The 21,634-nt window shown below is 49.6% G+C and overlaps 1 protein-coding gene across 1 annotated transcript in view; it reads right to left on the minus strand.

Moving 5' to 3' along the window:
- The window catches only part of VIRMA (vir like m6A methyltransferase associated), a 1,848,046-nt gene that overhangs the window by 176,496 nt on the left and 1,649,916 nt on the right, over positions 1-21,634 (minus strand). The window contains exon 24 of the mRNA XM_069621370.1: positions 16,927-17,037. Coding sequence (XP_069477471.1) covers positions 16,927-17,037 — 111 coding nt within the window. The remainder of the gene's footprint in view (positions 1-16,926; positions 17,038-21,634) is intronic.

The raw sequence follows: 21,634 nt of genomic DNA on the forward strand, positions 1-21,634 counted from the left end.
TAAAACTTACAGGCCAAAGATTGATGTTCTTTCTTAATAGAGCTATCTCAAAGAGATAACTGAAGGATGTGCTTTGGGACGGGCAGATGGGGGGAATGGTAATGGGGATTAGCATGCCATGGGTAGTCAATGAGTGGGTAAAAGAAACAAGTTGTGTGTTCCTCCTCACGTGTCATTTCCCTCCCATCTGTACACCAATGTAACAGTTTCGTCTTATAAGCGCTGCTTACGTGCCACTTAACAGCCAAAACTACAAAGGGGCCTGGTGGTTCGGAAAGCTATTTTTAGTAGTATTTCCTGCAACAGAAGATGTATGTATGGGTAGCATACGTTAGGAACACCTCCTTCCGGATCCTCCCCAATTGTTCCTTCCGGTACCATTATTTTACGCCCCATTGAGAGCAATGAACAAACTTTATTCTTTAACATGGTTGCTTCGACCAAAATGGTTGGAACTAACCTATTTGACATATTCTGAATTACACTCAATGGCACTTAACTGAGAAAAGTGAATGGTGCAAAAGTAAAATTAAAATCAATATCTAGATATTTTTATTCCAACATAGACGTTGTAGGGATATGTTGCAACAGCAGCTGTGCTTACGAGGGAAACACCTGCGCACACATAGGATATCAGTGAATGGCCATCTGAGTGGACAGAGCATTTAAACGTTAGGAACCGTGAAGGGAGCACATTCTCAACTAGAAATATGTTCAGACTTAAATTATTATTTTTTTTAACTTTTATTTTTCATAGAGTTACATTGGAGCGGAGCCACGCCACAGACTTTACACAGGCACATCAGATACAGTTATGGCATACATTTGCATATGTAACAGTATACATAGTAGGTTATGGTCATACTGGGGGTGTAGTGTCTTCATCCGATAGCAAATTACAAAGGCATAGTCGGAACGGGGTCCAAATGTCCTTGGGACGGCATGTTGAAGGGACAGTTAATACAAATTGTTCCTCATTTTCGTTCACCATTGACAGATCTTTAAGAAAGTCAACTCGACTAGGTCTCCCTGCGGATGGATTTCCAGCATTTCAAGGTACATCATTTTGCAACCACCCATGAGATATTAAAAAGCCGCATTGTGGCTTCTGCCACCTTACCAATATCCCCAAACAGATATTTCAATGAAGAAAGGGATGCAGGGATTGTCGTGATTTCCTCCAGGAGTTCTGCAACTTCCCCCCCAAAATTCCATCACTAAGGGACAGGCCCAGTACATGTGGTTTGCGTCTGCATCACACTTTGGGCATTTCCCGTGCAGCCATACACGAATTTAGTTAGTTTGGTCGGGGTATAGTGAAGTTGATTCAGTATCTTAAATTGAATCAGTCGTAGCCCCGAGTTCATGGACACGGTTCTAGTGAGTTGGCAGCATCAGAGCCATAAAGTTTCATTTATTTCAATACCCATGTCCCGTTCCCAAACCTCTTTGATGGTGTTACGTGAAGTGGAATGCGACTGCACCAAGGAATATAACATCGAGACCCCCCCCCTTCCTCTGTCCACCCGTGGATATCATAGCTCATACATTCATGGGTTGGGGGCTCCAAGGGAAATGATGGCCATTTAGCGGCAAATGCGGCCCTCCTTCGGTGGAATTGAAAGTGTTTCAGTTGCCCACCTCTGACCGTCTTAAAGTCCCCAAGTTCACAGTATATACCTCCTGGGAACATATTACGCATTTTAAAGAGTTTGTTTGGGTCCCATGACTCCTGTAGTGCCCTGTCAAATGTAGGTGCAATATTGGGGAAGTTCCACAGGGGGGTGTCTGGGTCATATGGGGTCTCCAGCCCAATCCTCTTGTATATCTTGGACCATGCATGTGTGGTGGCGCTTACTGGGTCAAATGCACAAGTGTCTTGGTATTTAGTTCCGAAGATGACCGATCGTATATCGATGGGGGAGGCAGCAGGTTTCTCTAAGGGAATGTGTGTGGCTGTATCATCCGGGTTGAACCAATGTTTTGCAAACTGCGCCTGAGGTGCTAAGTAGTATAACTCAAAGTCGGGGCAGAGATGCCGCCACTCGAGAACGGTTCCAGCATTTTGGCCCACCCTAACCTAGCTGTCTTCCCGACCCACACAAAGGAGGAGGCAAGTGACTGGAGTTTTGCAAAGAAGGCCTTGCCGATGGGGAGGACCACCATTTTAAGAAGGGCCACTCGGCCGTACAAGGAAATGGGGAGGTTAGCCCATAGTTGGAATTTGACAGCTAGATTCTGCAGCATTTCCCCATGGTTTTGCATGTACAGTGGGTTTTTGTCCCTGGTTACCATTATTCCTAGGTAGCAAACCTGTGGGGGGGGGGGCATTTAAACACGCTTATTCCAGATAGATCGCCAGGGGTCAGTGGGAACAACTCTGATTTTGACACATTGATCCTGTACCCAGAGTAGTCGGAGAACGTGTGTATATCAGTCATGATAGGTTCCATGTTATCTTGCGGGTTGTGGATGTACAACAAAGTTTCATCAGCGTACAGGGATATAATCTGCGGAGGTCCCGTCATCCTGAGTCCCCTGTGGGAATGATTCTTCCTTATGTATTCTGCCATTGGTTCTATGGTGAGTGCAAACAGGATGGGAGAGAAGGGGCATCCCTGTCGGGTACCTCTGTTTAACATGAATGTGGGCGACATGGTGTTGTTGGTGAGGACTTTAACTGTCGGTTTCGTGTACAGTAGGCGAACGCTCTTACTGAAATATCGGCCTAGCTCAAACCGCTCCAGGACCAGGAAAAGGTAGGACCAAGAGACCGAGTCGAAAGCTTTTTCGGCGTTTAATGCTGCGATGACTGCATTTGCCTTGGGGTCAATCTGTGCCAACACACCAAAGAGGCGTCTTAGGTTCAGTGCCGTGGATCGAGTGGGAATAAAGCCGGCCTGGTTGGGGCGGACCAGGATGGCCATGTACAGTAAGAGTCTTGTGGCAAGGACCTTGATGAAAATCTTTGCATCCGTATTTATCAAGGATAGGGGTCTATAAGAGGCCATGTCCTGCGCAGGGCGACAGGGTTTAAGAAGGACCGTGATAACCGCCTCGCGCATAGATTCCGGGAGAATGCCACAGTCCATCGCCTCCTCCCAAACTCTCAGCAGCACGGGGGCCAGTTAATCATGACATTTCTTGTATAGTTCGGCTCCCAGGCCATCTGAGCCAGGAGCCCTGCCAGAGGCTAATGCCTTGATTGCATTGGTAATTTCCTCAAGTGTGATGGGCACATCTAGTTTATTACGTGTGTCGGGTGTAAGAGTTGGAAGATCTAGATCATCGAGGTAACTAGTTGTTTCTTCCTTGGATTTCACATCATGGTTGGACTACAGGGATGTATAGAAGTCAGCAAATGTGGTATTGATATCTTGCTCCCGGTTCACTATTGTCCCTTGACTCATCTGAATGCTGGAGATGGGGGTATGACGACGTTCAGTCTTGAGCATAGTAGCCAAGAACTTGCCTGCTTTGTTGCTTTCCCCGTATCTGCGGGCCCGGGGTGGTCATATGTAGGACTTTTCTGTCCGCAAGTTTATTAAATTCATTCAGCGTTATATGTATATCGGACAAAGTCTCCTTGTTGTGTATAGTGCTGTATTCAATTTCAAGCATGTCTAGTTTCGTTTCAGCTATGCTTAGTTCCCTTCTAACAGACTTCAACAGCCCAGTGGACTTTGCCTGGATGGCACCACGGACCCAGACCTTGAACGCCTCCCACAGAGTAGCACTGCTGCCTACCGACCCCTCATTCAATTCAAAGAACTCTTCAATTTTGATGTAGAGAGCCTCGCAGACGTGGGGGTCTCTAAGTATTGTAGGGGGCATCCTCCAGCGTCTAGTAGGCGGTGCAGTGTCATGTAAATTAAGGCTAAGTGTATTGGGGAGTGGTCCGAGAAGATGCGGGATGTATCTCACAGCCGGATGTTGCATCTGAGAGGGATGAGCTCATAAGCCAGTAATCTATACGTGAGTGTGAATCATGTACCGAAGAATATAGTAGGTAAACCTCTTTTCTTGTGGATGTAATTCACGTCATATATCTACTATGCCTGATTGTTCAATTATCTGCTTCAAGACGAGGGCGGCCCTGGTTGGTGCCCGGGGAGCCGCCGAGGTGCGGTCCAAGGTTACATCAAGAATTGTATTGAAATCTCCTCCCCAAATTACTTGTGTCTCTCTGGATGTAATCAACATATCTAGTATTGTGCAATAAAAGTCTGGGTCATCGATATTAGGTCCATAGGTATTAACTATCACTATTTGTCGTCCCGCCACCTCCCACCAAACTAGTACGTATTTGCCCTGGGCGTCCACCTTGCTAGAGAAGTATCGGAAACCCAGTTTTGGATGAATCAGTGTGAGCACTCCCCTAGCCTGGGCCGAGTACTCTGTATAATATCTAAGGGGGTCCCAGCATGGAAGAAAGCTAGCATTAACCTTGTTAAGCGCGTGTGTTTCTTGTACAAGAAGGATCTGGGGGTTATGTCTAGTCACGTAAACTGCGATTTTCCTGGCTTTGACTGGGTTGTTGAGACCTCGGTTATTCCAGGATAGCAGTTTAATCATCAGCCCCCCTATCAGCCTGTGTCATAGCCATAACTGAACTTGGTTCTATTTCCCATGTATCTGCGTGCCCCGTCCAACGCGCGACGTCCGCTGCCACACAACTCCCTGATTTAGAACTTTTAACATCCCCAACAAGACCTGGCAAAGTGTCAGGGGTAATCATTCTTCTTACTCCACCCCCGCACCCACCCACACCATCAACCCCAACACGATGATGTATCCCATTTCCCATAACTTGTTGAATTCTCCTGAGGGTCACTCGTAGCAGTCACATGGCTGCCTTCAACAGAGGCTCACGACCCAAATTTCCGCAACTATTGATCGGGACCACCCCTCCTTACTTCAGACATTAAACATTGTAAAGGATATTAGTTTAAATCTCTCTCAATCGGCGGGCCATTTCTCTCCTCGCCTTTTTGCATGTTTTGATCTATTGCACGGTCTCTGGGGGGGCATGGGGATGGAAGCCTCTATATATGCCATGGCTTCAGTAGGATTTTCGAAAAAGTGCACCCTGCCCCCATGTTGGATTCTCATCTTCGCCAGGAAAATGAGGGAATAGGGGACATTACGTAGCCTGCTCGGTCTTTTGACCGGCTCATAGGATCTAGTCTTTGTTTGCACATTGGCTGAAAAATCTGGGTAGATGTGTATTCCGTTTTCCTCGTAGTGTAGGATACCTTTTTCCCTAGATATCCTCAGGATCGTGTCTCTGTCCCAATAGTTGAGGAGACTAGCTATTATCATGCGAGGTGGCCCCCCAGGCCTTGGAGGTGGTGCCAGGGTGCGATGGGCCCTTTCGACAAGGAAATGGTCTGAGAAGGACTCCGAGCCTAGGAGGGGTCTTCAGGAGAATTTCTACATGACGTTCCATTGGGCATTTACAGAAAGCCTCTGAGATGCCAACAATCCGGATCTTATTCCTTCTGGATCTGGATTCGAGATCCTCACGTTTATTTTGGGTTTTTTGGAGCTCCCCTTTAGGTATGCGATGTCATGGCTATGTTGTGTTATTGTGTCTTCATTTGTACTGAACCTGTTTTTTTGCGTCCGCGATACGTGTGCTGTCCTTATCTACCCTCGCCTTAAGGGAGCTGATCATTGCCACAATGTCATCTAGTTTGACATTTACTGCTGGAAAGCAGTTTTGTACAATTGTCATTAGGCGGTCTTCCCTTGCGTCGACAGAGGTCTCGGCCTGGTTGTCCGTCGTCGACAGCAATGTTGTGGCCGACCCATGGGGCTGGGAGTTGTTAAAGGAATCCATTGGGCCAGTTTTCTTGGCTCCTGTACCCTTCTTCTTGTCGCGGCCATATGTTGCTGCCACACCCGCGAGTGGACTGTTCTCACACGTCTCGTAGTCGTACGAGGTAGCTTTGTTTTGATGATCTCAGGGTGGGTTGGGATCTTCTGGCTCGTGTGGCCGGTTCGGTCTTCTGTCGCACCTACACGGCCTGTTCTGGTCGATCCTAGCTGTGTTATGTCATTTGGAGTTCCCTGGGGCTGTTACTGTAATGGCTGTACAGGTCACGCCTAAGTTGTATCCTCAGGGCCAATCCCTGCTGTTATGTAGGCTCCGCTGAGTTGTATATCGCCACTTGGGCTGAGTATCAATATGTGTCCATTGCCCACTTTCAGCCGAACAACAAGGGTACATTTGTAGTGTGCCCTTGCCTAATACAACTAACTGCAATGGGGGGAATGTGTTAGTTCATATGTGCGTAAACGATGAAGATTCCTTCCCACAGCAATGTATGATATCCGGGGCTCCTTACCCCAATAAGTAGTGTCAGGTCCACCACCACAAGCCAGCAGCTAGACAAGTATATCACAGTGGGCACAGGGCGGCCAGAGGTCCCTTGGTCTTCCCTCCTCACCTGTTGCTCGTCAGGCCAACAGTCTGATAGGGCTTTATAGGTAATGTGTGCGGGTCCGGTAAGATCCCCAAGTCTCCTCGGCAGGGGACGGGCGATCTTCGACTATATGCCTGCAAGACGTCAATGTTCCGTACGAGTCAATCAATGATGAGGTATCTTTATGGAGTGAATTGCAGGCGGGTCTTGAGTCTGAAGGGTCGAGCAGCGGATTACCTCTGGGGCCGTTGACCAGTCCTGGATGTCGATGGCTAAAGGACGAGTACCAACCGGGCGCCTACCATCCATATCTTTCCAGGCACCTTATTAAGTTCACAAGTCAATGCGTGGGGGATCCAGTGGGTCGACAGGGCTATGCACCAACAAGTACAGGAGTAATTGAGTTCAAAAGGAGATGGTGAACAGAATTATATGTCACTCCCCCTTGCCACCTCTTTTTTTTTTTTTTTTTTTTTTAACCACAGCACTGAGGATCCAATATTGGGGAGCGGCCTCGGATCGCAGCAATGCTCTCTGGTATGTCTGGCAGCTCAAGAATCACTCTGTGTTCGAAGCGCACACCAGGGTGTAGTGGGCCCATCCGTAGTTTCAGCAAAAGTGTGGTCTCCGATGCCGTGAGGAGAGCAGATCCATACTACAATGGTAGGCTCATCTTACGTTTGGGCGTTGTGGTCTGTTTATAGTGTGGCATCAGGGGCTTGTTGCCTCGGTCGTTGCTCATCCAGGGGCAGGCCCGACCTCGCAGTCTTAGCAACCAAGGAGTCAAATTCAAAGCCTCTATTCAATTTGTTGGAGTTCTCCTCTGCGCGATTGGCTTCCGGATGGACTGTATGCTCTCACGTATTATGTTTAGATTGTGTATGATAAGGAACAAGTTACTTACCTGTAACGGTTGTTCTCCAGCATGGGTCTGGCATGGATTCACATGCTCATGAATATTCCCCGTCAGGCTGGGAATCCTCGGTAAAGAAAAAACTCAGTATCAGTTTCGTTTCTGATCTGACTTTCGTAGTAGTAACCAATCACAGATTTCTGCGTCATACTGACCACAGCCAATGACTGCCCTCTCCCTAAGCCCCGCCTCTGGCAGCCATCCTCAGATTTGGTAGCACGTAAAGTGGCAGTATGACCAAGTGAAGAGCCGCAGAGGGGTAGGGAGGGAGGGTTCGCATGTGAATCCATGCCAGACCCATGCTGGAGAACAACAGTTACAGGTAAGTAACTTGTTCCTTCTCCAGCATGGGGTCTGGCATGGATTCACATGCTCATGAATAAAGAATACATAGCAGTACACACATGCACAACCACGGGAGGTGGCAACAGGCTCAACATTAAGCAATACAACAACTCAACATTAAGCATCTATTACCTCCTCACCAGACTCTCCTTAGGCGAACAGGTTGCGCAGCACTGCTTGGCCGACCCTGGACTCCTCCCTGGAATCCCGGTCGACGCAGTAGAATTTCGTGAAGGTGTGCGTCGACCTCCACGTAGCAGCCCTGCAGATGTCCAGCAGGGGCACACCAGATAGGAACGCTGTAGTAGCTGCGATCGCTCTGGTGGAATGGGCTACCGGACGGCCGGGCAGCGGTCGGTTTGCCAACCGATGGCAGTACATGATACAGCCGGAGAGCCATCTGGAAATGGAAGCCTCTGAGAGAGCCCTCCCCTGATTGACAGGTCCAAAGTTCACAAAAAGTAGTGACGTCTTCCGAAAGCTCTTCGTGCGGTCCACGTAGAACTTCAGTGCCCTAGCCACATCCAGCGAGGGCAAAGTCCTCTCTGCCGGCGACGAAGGCGACGGGAAGAAAACAGGCAACACCAAGGGTTTGTTGAGGTGGAAGTCCGACGGCACCTTGGGCATGAAGGAGGGGTGTGTTCTGAGCACTACCCTCGTGTCGTGAAAAGCCAAGCACGGGGGCTTGCAGGAAAGGGCCTGGATCTCTCCCACTCGTCGTGCAGAGGTGATGGCCACAAGGAACGTTGTTTTCCACGACAAGAACTTCAACGAAGCTGAGTGCAGAGGCTCGAATGGAGGTCCCATGAGCTTGGTCAGCACCACGTTGAGTCCCAGGCCGGGGCCGGCGCCTTCACCGGCGGGAACGATCTGAACAGTCCCTTCATGAATTCCTTCACCAGACGAAGAGGCCGCAAGGACGTCCGTCCCGTGGTTCTGGTGTATCGGGGGATCGCAGCAAGATGAATCTTGATGGAAGCGTGCGCTAGTCCAGCCTTGGCCAGCGTTAGTAGGTACGGCAGTACTTGCGGAGCCGTAATCCGTAGAGGGTTAATCTTCTGTGTGTGGCACCAGACAGAGAACCTCTTCCATTTGTGTCCGTAGCATTTAAGAGTTGAGGACGCCCTGGCCTTTGCAAGAACCTCTCTGCAGTCGGCCGGTATGTCGTAACCGCCAAACTCTAGCGCTGCAGGAGCCAGGCCTGCAAGTTCAGCGACTTCGGGTCGTGATGGAGGATGGCGCCTCCTTCCCTGGAGAGAAGATCCGCGTCCACTGGCAGCTTGATTGACGGGGACGCTGACAAGTCCAGAAGGTCTGGGAACCATATCTGCCTCGGCCACGCGGGTGCGACGAGTATCATCCTGCACCGTGACCTCTTGAGCTGGTTGATGAGCCGGATCAGCAACGGCAAAGGAGGGAACGGGTACAGAAATAGGCCCTCCCAGGGGAACGAGAAAGCATCGCCCATGCTCCTCGGCTGGGGAAACCTGCTGGTGAACCTCCGGCACTTGGAGTTCGTCGCAGTCGCGAACAGATCGATCTGGGGTGTGCCCCAGCTTCGGAAGAGGCAGTCCACTAGGTCCTGTCGTATGTTCCACTCGTGGCACGAGCGCAGCTCTCTGCTGAGCGAGTCGGCGATGGTGTTTTTTATTCCTGCCAGATGAAACGGCACAAGGAACATCCCTTGGGCGACGGCCCAATGCCACAGATCCTGCGCCTCCTTGGACAGGGCTGGGGATCTGGTACCGCCCTGCTTCCTGATGTAGAACATGGTGGTGGTGTTGTCGGTGAAGATCCTCACCACCTTGCCCTTGAGGGACGGAAGGAAGGACCTGAGGGCCCAAAACACTGCACGGAGTTCCAGGACGTTGATATGGAGGATTTCTCCGTCGGAAGCCAAAGGCCTCTCGCGTGCAGATTTTCGGTGTGCGCTCACCTTCCAGGGAGGCATCCGTGGTCACTGTCTTCTGGTGGCCTGGGGTCTGGAAGTCCATGCCCGCCGTCAGATGCGCGCGGGTGCCCCACCACCGGATCGCTCGTTGGAAACTCTCGTCGAGTGTGATCCTGTCCTCGAAGCTGCCCGTCGTCTGGACCCAGCGAGCGTCCAGGAACTCCTGCAACGGGCGCATCCGAAGCCTGCACAGGCGGATGGGATAAATGCAAGAAGACATCATTCCGAGGAGGGATTTGATGGACCTCACCTTGGCCGCGTCCGCAACCAGCATCCGCTGCACCTTGCCCAAGATGGCCCTCGTTCTTTCCTCCAACGGCGAGGTCAGAAGCGCCACTGTGTCGAGTTTCGCTCCCAGAAACAGTGAGTCTTGCGCAGGCACCAGGTGGGACTTGGTGTAGTTTATGGAGAATCCCAGGTCCGTGAGTAGTTGGACGGTCCTCGCTGTGTGTTCCGCGGCGAGCTCCCTTGTCTTTGCTCGGATGAGCCAGTCGTCCAGGTAGGGGTAGATGTGGATCCCCTCCAGGCGCAGCCGCGCCGCCACCGGTGCGAGGCACTTGAACACCCTGGGTGCCGACCTCAATCCGAAGGGAAGGGCTCTGAACTGGTAGTGCCGCCCTTGGACCACGAATCTGAGAAACTTTCGGTGTCCCTTTAGGATGGGGATATGGAAGTAGGCATCCTCCAAGTCCAACGACGACAGGAAATCGCCCTCTTCCAGCTGACCCAGGACGTGCTGGAGGGTGACCATCTGGAACTTCTGCGCCTTGATGAATTTGTTCAGTCGTCGTAGGTCCAGGATGGGGCGCCATCCTCCTGTCTTCTTCTTCACGAGGAAGTATCTTGAGTAAACTCCGGAGCCCCGAAGCCTCTTTGGGACGAGCTCGATGGCGCCTTTCTTGAGCATCGCCTTTACCTCCAAGAGAAGTTGAGGGACGTGATGTTCCTTCCTGGACACGGGGCGGACGCGCGGGCACTTCTTTAGAAACTCGAGCGCGTGACCCTGGGCCAGGGCGTCCAGCACCCAACGGTCGGTGGAGATGGACTCCCACACGCCGACGAAGTTCACCAGCCGGCCTCCCACCGGGGTGCTTCGGTGGGGGCCCGACCCCACGGCCGGTTCAGTCCTGCTTCGACGAGGCTTTGCCGCCTTGTCCTCCCTGGCGACGACGGCGGGGTCGGCCCGACTTGCCTCGTCCCCTGTAGGCTTCCTGTGACGACGAACGGGCAAGTCCAGCAGGGGGGCGATCTTGTACCACAACTCCCTGTCGTAGCGTGCTACGATAGCCAAGGCGTTGGCAGCCTTAATCGTCGTCGCTGCCGATGAGATGACTCTGCGTCCCATCGTGTCCAATTTCTTTCCCTCGCCGTCCGGGGGGGAAGTTGACGTGGAGGGCGATGCCCCCCCGCTTTCTTCCTGGCCGCCGCGGAGAACACCGAGTCCAGGGTCGGCTGTGTCCGAAGGCACAAGGGGGCCGCGTCCGGGACCCGGTACTACGTCTTGTACCGATCCCTTCTCGCAGGTGTTGTGGATGGGTTCTTGAGGAGGGAGAGACCCTCATCCCAGATATCGTCTAGTAGAGGTACAGCGAGGACCGTCTTCCTCTTGGTCTCGCGCCGTTGATAAAGGAAGCCTTCCTTCTTCTCTTCCGGGCAGAGCTGGAAAAGCTCGGATGCCCTGGCGATCATGGCATGAAGCGATCCAATCTCGTCGGGCGGGGAAGCCCGGGGAGGAGGTGACGACGGAGGATCCTCGCCGCAAACCTCGTTGTCTGTACCCGTCGCGGCCGTGTCCATCCCCGTGTCACCCCCCTGGGTTGTGGACGGGGAGGAGGGCTGAGACGGGCGCAATGGTTGAAAAGGAGGTGGAGGATGAATCCTTCTCTTAGGAAGAGGGCTCCCAGAAGGGCCTGGCTCCGGGTCCCCCGTCGGGAGCGGTTCCTCCGTCGGTGGTAACGGCAATCTCGTCCTTATCTCCGAGCATAAGAACTGTATAGCCAACAAAATGGCCTCCGAGGCGGTGCCGACGGGCGGACAGGAACCTCGTCGGTACCCTCAACGTTCTCGTCGTCCCCCTCGTCGGGGTCCCTCCCGACGGGCTGGTCTCCCTCCACGCCAATGCCGTGGCTTAAGACTTCGATCAGCTCCTCTTCAGAGGTTGAGGCCGAATCCACGATGGCCTCCTGCCCTCCCTTCTTCTACGTCGGAGGTTTCACGGGGGTCCTGTCGATGGGTTTGAAAGAGGACTCCCTCCGCAGTGGCAGAGAGACTCTGGGCCCCGAGGTCACCTCCACTGGTGTAGCCTCCACAGGCTGAGCCAGGGCTGCCGCGACTGTCTCGATAGAGGCCTTGGCCGGGTGGATCAAGACTTTCGCCACCTTAGGTGCGCTCACCGCCTTCTCCTTAGGGGGGGTTCACCGGCTCGCTCCCCCTCCGAATTGGCCTTTGAGCTCGACCGGGGCCTCTCCAGAGGCTTTGCCGGGTGCTCGGACTTCCTCTTACCCGAGCCAGAGCGTTGGCTCGTGGTTGATGGCGCTGGGGAGGCTGCGCCCTGCCTGGCAACCGAAGAGCCCGACCGTTCGGCGCTCCTGGTGCCCGCGGACTTGCGGTGCTTGGCCTTCTGTTGGGCCCCCGTCGCCGGGGCGCCCTCAAAGGTCTTAGAAGACCGCTCAGATGACGACTTCTTTTTCTCGCCTGACGGGCTCTTCCCTGCCAGCCAGTTGGCGAGACGCAGATGGCGGTCCTTTATGGTCCGCTCCGACATGTTCCCGCAAAACGCACAGTCCTTCTCCACGTGCGTCTTGTCCTCATGCAGGCAGTAGAGGCAAAGGGAGTGTTCGTCCTCCTTGAAGACATTCTGAAGCTGGCATGCAGGGCAGACCCTGAACAGCTTCCCGGGCGTCGAGCTTCCCTTCTCCTGGGCCATGTCCGAGATGGGCCTGAGAAAGTTCTGGAGTCCTCCAAAGCGTGGCTCGACGAAATCTTCACCCTTGAGGGGCGTAGAAGAATCCGACACGGGTCCCCGTTGATCGGATATAGAAACGGTGGAGCTTGAGGCTCTTTGACCGAAAAAAGAGAAAATTTTCCTATGAAAAAAGCGCGAAAAAACGCACTAAAGCTCGAGAGCAATAGCACGAGGATCCCAACACTGGAACATGCAGTAATAAACTGAGGATGGCTGCCAGAGGCGGGGCTTAGGGACAGGGCAGTCATTGGCTGTGGTCAGTATGACGCAGAAATCAGTGATTGGTTACTACTACGAAAGTCAGATCAGAAACAAAACTGATACTGAGTTTTTTCTTTACCGAGGATTCCCAGCCTGACGACGGGGAATATTCATGAGCATGTGAATCCATGCCAGACCCCATGCTGGAGAAGCAGTCACATGTGTCAAGTAGTACAGATAGTGGCACTGGCCCCAACTGTAGGCGAGCCAGTTGCTTGTGGTCTCCCACTTATTTCAGTGACAGTCTGCCCAGTTCACAGCAAACGTGCATTTCAGATCCATCCAGTAGTATTAGCCCTTTTCCTCAAGCTTAAGTGTAACTACTCATATCCAGCCAGGTCTCCCCACTGTGCCTCCAATACAAATGTTCCTTTCGGGTTCGGGGTAGTCGGCCCCTATAAACTGTGTGGTATTTTAGTGCCCCAATGTGCCAGTCAGCCGGCAGAAGTGAGCTACGCACAGGTCGAAGGACGCGGGCAGTTAACAGCATCACCCCAGCACCAGAGCCAGTACTTTACAATGTGTCCGTTTATCAGCCATTGATCAGGGCCGCGTGCCGTATCAGTGGTTTAAGTACCCCGGGGTGAAGATGAGGTAGTGTCGAACGTAATACGCAGCTTCTACTTACAGCTCTGCAGCGTTCGGTCAAATCGCAGCATGTGCCTCCAGCCCCAGAGCAGCGACAGCCAGCGCTGCATCCGCCAACCGTGTATGCTGCCTAATATGATCAGGGCGCAGCGGCTGCAAATAGTCCAGGGCGCAGGGCTCACCCTGACCAGCAGCAGTCCTAGTCTTTGCCGCGAGGCCAGGGGGATCCAATCGCCTTTCCTTCCTCCACACCACCTCCAGATCGACTCTCCAACGGCAGTACCTCCCAGCTGTGTCGGGGTCGGCCAACCTCCGGGGGCTAGGGAGAAGCCCTTCAGATCCACTCGGAGCGCCCAGAGCCTTAGCACCAGCGCCGTCAGCCGGCGAAACCAATCTGCTGCATGGAACCAGTGTGGTTATATATCCTCACCCACACATTGCCGGCACTTTCCCACAGAGAGGAGGTTCTTCAGAGCCCGATAACGGATGGTGTATTCGCACCTTCACACATACGCCAATATTAGTGGGAGCATTGCCCGCACCTCTGCCGCTGCAGGGGGTCACCATCTAGTTCGTGCAGGCGTCAGTCTCGCACCTCCCCCCTCTCTATGGTGCAGCTCTATAGAGCGTCTGCGACTCGATCCACGCTGCCTCCGGTTCCCTCAGGCGCCCCGTATTGTAGCCCAGCCTCTGCTACTTTTCAAGATGGCGCAGCATTAGAATCACGCCTCCGCCGCAGTCAGGATTACGATCAGACTTGCCCAAGACCTTCAGCAAAGCAAATATTCAAACTTTAGCTCCGCGGGAGGCTCCTAACAACAATTTAGGCTCAGGATATTAGTCGGGTCGGAGCTCTTGAATCAGGCGGCCCTCACTATCGTGCGCAACAGCGCCCAGACTTAATTTTCATACATTTGTAATATGGGAAGTAACTACTAGGCCAATAAACTTGATGAAGTGGAGGAATAGTTCTCACTTTTTTTTTCTCCAATAAATCAATACATTTTTATCAACAGTTTTCAATTTAAATAGCTTCAACAGAAGACCCTCCACATCCCCCCCCCCTCCCCTGGGTCCTCCGGAGCAGTTCACAAGAGTCTTTGGCTTTAAGCAAGGATTACCCCAGTGTGTTACCCCCCCCCATTTTGAATTGGTGAGGCCCTGCTTTCTATGACTTTTACAAATCTTCATCTTCCCGATTAGGAATTATTCCCAGGAGGGACATAGCTCTAGGACACCATTCCCAAATTGCTCTGTCCTTGAGATACCTCAGCAACGCTGACCATTCTGTGTTGAACTTGAGGTGGTCTCCTTGTAGTGAGTATGTTAGCCATTCCATAGAGAGAAGTGACCAGATTTTTGCCATCCATTCCAGGTCTAGGGGGAGATGTGTAGATTTCCATTTGCGTGCTAGGTCCAATGCCGCCGCCATCATCATAATGATGTAGAGTTTCCAGTGAGCTTTTGTCTGGATTTCTCCCAGGATTCCATTTAATCCTATCATGGCTAACCCCCTGTTCCCTCTGCATTTAACTCCCAACACCTGCTCAATCGCTGTGTGGATGGTCTCCCAGTATTGGGCTATTCTTTGGGCAGCTCCACCATATGTGACTCCAGGTGCCTATCTGTTTGCACTTCCTCCAGCATTGTTGTGACACCTGACCGGGGTTAGATGCCACTGCACTATTAGCTTCATCCAGATCTCTGATTTGAATTGATCTTGTCAGTCTTGATATCTTCACCCCATAATTTTGCCCATTCGGTTATATCAATTGTGGATTCTGGGTCAGCTCCCCATTTCCCAATGTATAGTCTGCTCGGAGGGACCTTCCCCTCTTTAATGAGTTTGTAGATATTCGCTACTACTTTCTTCTCTCCTGTGTCAGTGTTTAAGTATTTCTCAAATGGTGTAAGCTCACAAGTCCCTGCACGTTTCATGTCTGGGTAAGCCAGCCAATGACTCAGTTGGACATAGGGAAATCTTTGATTTTCCCTCAGGTCGAAGTCTACTTTACATTGTTCGAACGTTTTGATCTGGGTCCCGGTGAACATGTCCCTTACTATTTGGCACCCCCCTAGCTGCCACGCTTGGAACGTAGAGGTCTTGAGACTGGGGGTGAACTGAGGGTTGCGTATAGGGAGAAATAGTTCTCAATTTTGACCTGGTATCAATGCAGGGGAGAGTTGAAATGTATATCAGAAGTGAAAATCTTAATTATTTCAAATTATAAAATGGACTTTTTGATTCTCCACAAAAGGCACAGTGAGAAAACGGGCTAGATATAGTTGTCTATGCGGACATCTATGGCCATTTCCCACATGCTACTTTTGTTGAAGTACCCCCGTCCTGCATTGCCCTCGTGTCTCACTGCTGATCCTCCCTACATTACTCCCACGCTCCGAGACCACTCCATTCTCTGACCACGTTTCTAAGGTCTGTAGAGGAAACCACTGCATCCTTAGGCCGCAACCCTACTTTCTTGCCTTCCTTACCCTATGTGAGGGAGAACCCTTCATCCCACTCATCTCTGGCGTCCTTCTCTGTGCTCTTCCCACTTGGGTCCCAAGAACCCATGCTGTACACATCAGCAAACTTTTCACAACATGAAAAACAAAAGGATGGGGGCGGGGGGGAGAAACACCTGGACGCACCTGTAGTATGAATAAACGTGCAGTCTCTAACCCTTTCCGGTCTGGACAGGGATGAATAAAAGAAACGGGTAGGGAGGAATGGCAACCTATATTGTAGGACAGTATAAGCTGCCATTACTCCCCATCTCTGTTTCATTTATAACTTCTGCACGACACCACGCACCACAGCATGTATGCGTTAGTGTTCTAACATGTGGAAGGAGCGTATGGCAGCAAAACTCTCAGTCACTCAGTGACACTACAGGAAAAAACACACAAAAGGGCGACAGTGTGATGTACAAATATGATGTTTTTATTATTCTGCAGCTTCTTCCCTTTATGATTCTAAGCTAGCATTTGGGAAGATTCCGTTTTGTTGTAAGCACAACTGTAGTTCTTATGTCTAAAACGTGAACTCCCTGGAACTAGGAGGCGCCATACACATACCAGTTAGCAGAAAAAAAGACTCCAGTGGTAGTTCTGCAGGAGAATCTATACATGGCATCTGAAAAGATCAAGATATAGTCCATGCCAATACCCATCAGCAAATTAGCTCACTATTTTCACTTTTTTCTTTCAATATGACATTGAGTATTCTCGATGAATTTAAATGAGTCTGCTTTTCCGTGATTTTAAAATCACAATATCTTATGTGGGTATCTGCTGTGACTCCTTCAAACAATAGGACCACTTTATAATAATTCGAAGTGTTCTCATTTTGTGTGTATTTATCTAGCTAACAAGACACATAGGAGTGCCCCATTGTTACTTTGAAAATAATGAGCCCTACCAAGCTCTAATATTCAAATTTTACACAAAAGACTTAAAGTAGCATAATAATTACCTTTATAAAAAGCAGGTGTTCCTAGAGGGTCTCCAGGAGTCCTTCCATTAAGTTGTCGCATACCCTGAGTACATAAATACTCCATAAGCATCCGTCCCTTGTTTTCGGGTTCTGGATTTAATGAACAGAGAGTGTTAATTCAATATATAAGTAAACTGTTATACTCTTAATCACATTCATTTACTCTATTTTTGATTTCCAAAACTGAAATCAAAATTACCACCAAAACACAACAATTCACATACAAAGCATTCTTTTTTTTCTTCCTCTTAAATCGCTTTCGCAGTGTTCATTCCCACATTTGTTCCTGTTCCAGATTATCTGGTTGTTCCATTTACACAATGTTCTGGAATAATGTAATTTCTGGGTTGCGTGCTCTTAACCGTCTTGGTCACCTAAGCATTTTGCTGGCTTCAACATTTTCTGAAATCCTTTTATGATGGGTTACTGTAGGTAGCCCATATGGCTATTACAGCCGGGTGCTTATTAAGCAACATATTTTGATCACAGGGAGTTTCTATACCCCTTAATTGTGCTATGGGGCAGGCTGCGGGAGCAGTGATTTAGTTTTGGCTCCAAAGGGATTGTACTGCATTAGTATCCTAAAACACCTTTAAGTAAGCCATTGGGATACTGTTAGGAACGCTTTTTTTGTGTGCACCTTTTATGCCATAGATTCCTATAGGACCACTAGTCGTTTGGCATATTTTGTAATCCTACCCTGATTTTTGGGAGGTCGGTAAAGCCTTCTGCTTTACTTACTTTGCCTATGTTGCTCATTCTTATGTGGAAGCTGACCAGTCACTAAGGCAGACAGCACTGAGAGACGGTCTCTCTTTTGTAATTCTTGTATTTTTACAATCGCACAGATCACCTTATAGTGAAGTGATGTTTCGTTATAACCTTTTACCTGATGGCTTTTTGGTCACTTTGATGGTGTGCCTAAGGCAAGCATGTGGCAGCTGTGTGATTTTTTTTTTTAACCTTTTTTGTGATATTTATCTTGTGTACTTTTGCATTTACAGCGAATGACTACTAAAGGTGGCAAGCACCCTAAATGGCTGTGTCACAAGATTTTGACATGTTCTTTGGCCATCTTGTCCTTTGGCCTTCTCAGGTCACGAAATGCCATATGTGGTAACCTCTTTCACAGTGAAAACTGCTGCTTTCGCAGGAAATTGGGATTCATGTGTCTGAGCCAGAGGAGGAGGCTGGGACTGTCTGGTACCAGTCCACATCCTCTGTCCCCAGTAAGTCTGTTGCTGGACGGATGTGATGACCAGTGGTCATCTATGACTGGACAACCCTGGGGTGTTTGAATGTTGCAAATCCTTATCATTGGTGGGCTTGGGCAAGAGTTATTGCGGCTATTCGGCATACCATTGTTGGAACCAAGACTTCTATGAAGAAGAGCAACCTGCTGACGACCCGAGGACAACTCCTGCAGCTGACCAGCAATGACTATAGTGATTGGTCCAGTGAAGTCCTGCTACTATACCTGAACCAAGACTGTTGTTGGTGCTTCAACACTTGGACCAGTGGGAAAACCAGTCTCAACTCCTGCTCATGGATTCAAAAAAAGTTTGGAAAGTGTCCCTGGACCCCACAGTGGACTGACCAGCTTCCTTTTGGGTTACTGCGCTGCAGACGCTGCTGTCCCGAGAAGAGCATTGTGACTCACAGGATCTTCAGCGAACGCCACCATAAGTCGCCTATCCTCACAATTTCAACTTTCTCACAAGAAGGGAAGCCGAGCTGTGGCTGCTTCTGTTTTCACTGCTGGAAGGTTGCCTGTCGCTGCGGACCGTGGTGACCTCCGCTGGAACCATCCTTCTGCAATTCTGTGAGGTGGCCCGAAGGGTTTGCATTGCCAAGGTCAGCAACTTTTCTTCGTTTGGGGTTCTTCTTGTAGAGGTTGCCTGGGAACCATCTGGTGAGAACTGTGACCTGATCTGAACTCGAAAAGTGACTTCTGCACCCGCGAAACCCTGGGCTCCCCTCACTTGAACCAAGGAAAGAAGATTGGGGCTCCAACAAATTCCAGAAGACCTGCAGTGTCTCCTGGAAGAATCAGAGTCATGGGGGTAAGTGAATATAACTGTTTCTGGCCCCCTGTTGCCCCCCAGTCTCCCATAGGGGAACATCGGGTGGAGAGCATTTGTTCCTAAACTCCCTTTAGCCTGGCCTTTGGTTATCGACTCTGGGTCAAGGATTGTGCCCTAAGACTTACCCTTTGTACAGGATAGAGTGGGCTACCTACCTTATTTGAAGAAACGACTTACTTTACTTTAAAGACCTTCTCAATCACCACCCCAGCCAACTGCATCAGTTCTGAAACACCCTCCCTGGAGAAACCATAGTGGAACTTGTGACTTTTTGTTCACAAGGCCACGTATGTTTTAGGGCTGGACTTCATCAAACTGAGATAACTGGGTTGTGATTATTCTCTCTAATCTACCTGTTTTTCTTGTATATAATGACTTACCCGCTCACTACTGGTATGTGTTATTGTTAAATGTGAATGTATATGTGTGTGATATGGTTCTTGAGGACCATACATCCCTATGATTTTCTATGCCTACTGTGTTTAAAAAATGCCTATTATTTCCCCATTATTGCTTCTGTTCTGTGTGGACTCATTGTAGCCCTAGACCACTTTCAAACTTTTCCTGAGACTAAGCCTTGACTGCTCTTCCACTGACCATTCCAAGCATGAAAGTGGACACAGTAAAGCTCCCTGCATACAAAGATTATTGAAATCATAGGATTATGGATTATTTGAAAACGTTACGTGTGGAGAAGGGTTTACCTACATCTGGTGTAAAAGCTGATTTTGTGCAGAAATGACTAGATCACCAGGAAGCTAGAAAGTAATCTTTACCAATGTTATTGGTGTAGAAGATGCTGGGGCACGGCCTAGCAGTTTTAATGGTCCTCTTCTGGAAACCACAGATAGCACAAGTGAGCAAGAAGAGGTTTCTCAGGCCTCCATTAACACATCTGAAGCGGAGGCTGCATTTGATTTCAGGAAAGAGGAGTTGAGGCACAAAGAAAAAGAAATAAATTACAATCAATCACCACATTTTTCTTCTTTTCTGCACTTATCAGAATTACCCAGTCTGCTGCCGTAAACACAGCACTTGCCACCTGTTGGCTGCACTACCACTGTTTATTGTCTCTATTATCTATTTATTTATTCTTTATTATTATTTACCTGTTCTCCCCTGCTCCGCACTTTCCACTCTCCCTCTTCCATGCACTTTTCCCCTTTCCCTTGCACATTCTCAATGTCACTGGGCCTAGTAAGATCGCTGCTTTGTTCTCCCCTGTACCCCTCCCTTGCCTTGTCGTGCTCTGAAACACTTGTGTACGAGCGCGATACAAATAAAATATATCATATTATTTGTAGAGAGCTCTGTCAACAAAGGCATCATGACGCTATCTAGAAGAGTGGGCAGACACACACACGGTTTAGGCAAATAAATGGGTTTTTCAGACTCAGTTTAAAGAGACCAAAATTCTGCACACAGTGGATCCCTACTGGAAGTGTGTTCCACAATTTAAAATTTTCCGCAATGGAAAAGGCCTGACCGCCTAGCCTTTCCCGATGATAGGCAAGTATTTTCAAAAGTCCTGTCCCTGCTGAGCGAAGTGCATGGCCTGGACAGTACAGTTGAATTTTTTCCAGCAAGGCTAATCAGCCCTGTTTAGTCAGAGCCCGATGAATAATACACAGGACCTTGAAATGAATATGAACCTGCACAGGCAGCCAGTGAAGTTCCTGTGGGGCGATGGACGATGCAATAAGTAAGCTGGTAGACATAAAAAAAAAGAAGTTGCATTGCAGTAGTCTAAGCTACCGTTAAGATATGCTGCCACTACCTGCGTGTGGAGATCCTTCGAAATAAACAGAAGGATCTTCGCAAGTTGCTTTAACTTGTGAAAACTCAATCCACGCACGGTGTTAAATCTGAATGTCCATTTTCAGTAAGGCTAAAATGTTCACCCCAAGGTTTTTCACCACCTCGCCCGGAACAGGGAGAGGCCCCAGTGTTAACGACCAGTGTTACTACATGGCTAAGACTGATTTTGATAGGGCTGAGAAAGAGGAGGACAGAGCATTCTAGCTGGAGTTAGACAGACTTCAAGGGACTACAGGTTTCTCCAGCAGGTCAGGGAAAGTTCTCGGCCATCCTCTCATCCAAGATTTCCAAAGCATGTGTTGAAAGTCTATAATGCAAAAAAATTACATTATTGATTGGTTGACTACATTTGAGTATGCTGTGAAGTATAAGAGGTGAATAAGTCTGGTAACATTGCACTATTGCTCAGCAGATTTCCCCCAGAATGGCTGCAGTGCTATAATGGAGCCGTTGAGGCCTGAGAGAATTATTTGAAAAATTGAAGCGGGCTCTACTCTTAAAGTTGTGGAAGACTCCTGACCAATACAGTACTTATTAGATGTCTGGGTGATTGATGTAAATGGCTCTTTGAAAAAGTTAAGTTTCTCGGTTGAAGGTCATAAAGTAACCACTTTTGATGGCATGATGATTAATCATGTTACGGTAGAACACATTTTTTACTGATGTTCCTCTTAGCAGAAACAAAACTTGGCAGATTCAAAGAAGTTAGAACCTAAGAAACTGGCCATAGCTGCTAATCTCTGGGCATGCCATAGCGTCTCATATAAGGACAAAGCAGGCTTTCT

The sequence above is a fragment of the Ambystoma mexicanum genome, chromosome 5q (genome assembly GCF_040938575.1).
Source record: "Ambystoma mexicanum isolate Mex_15411 chromosome 5q, UKY_AmexF1_1, whole genome shotgun sequence".
Classification (NCBI taxonomy): domain Eukaryota; kingdom Metazoa; phylum Chordata; class Amphibia; order Caudata; family Ambystomatidae; genus Ambystoma; species Ambystoma mexicanum.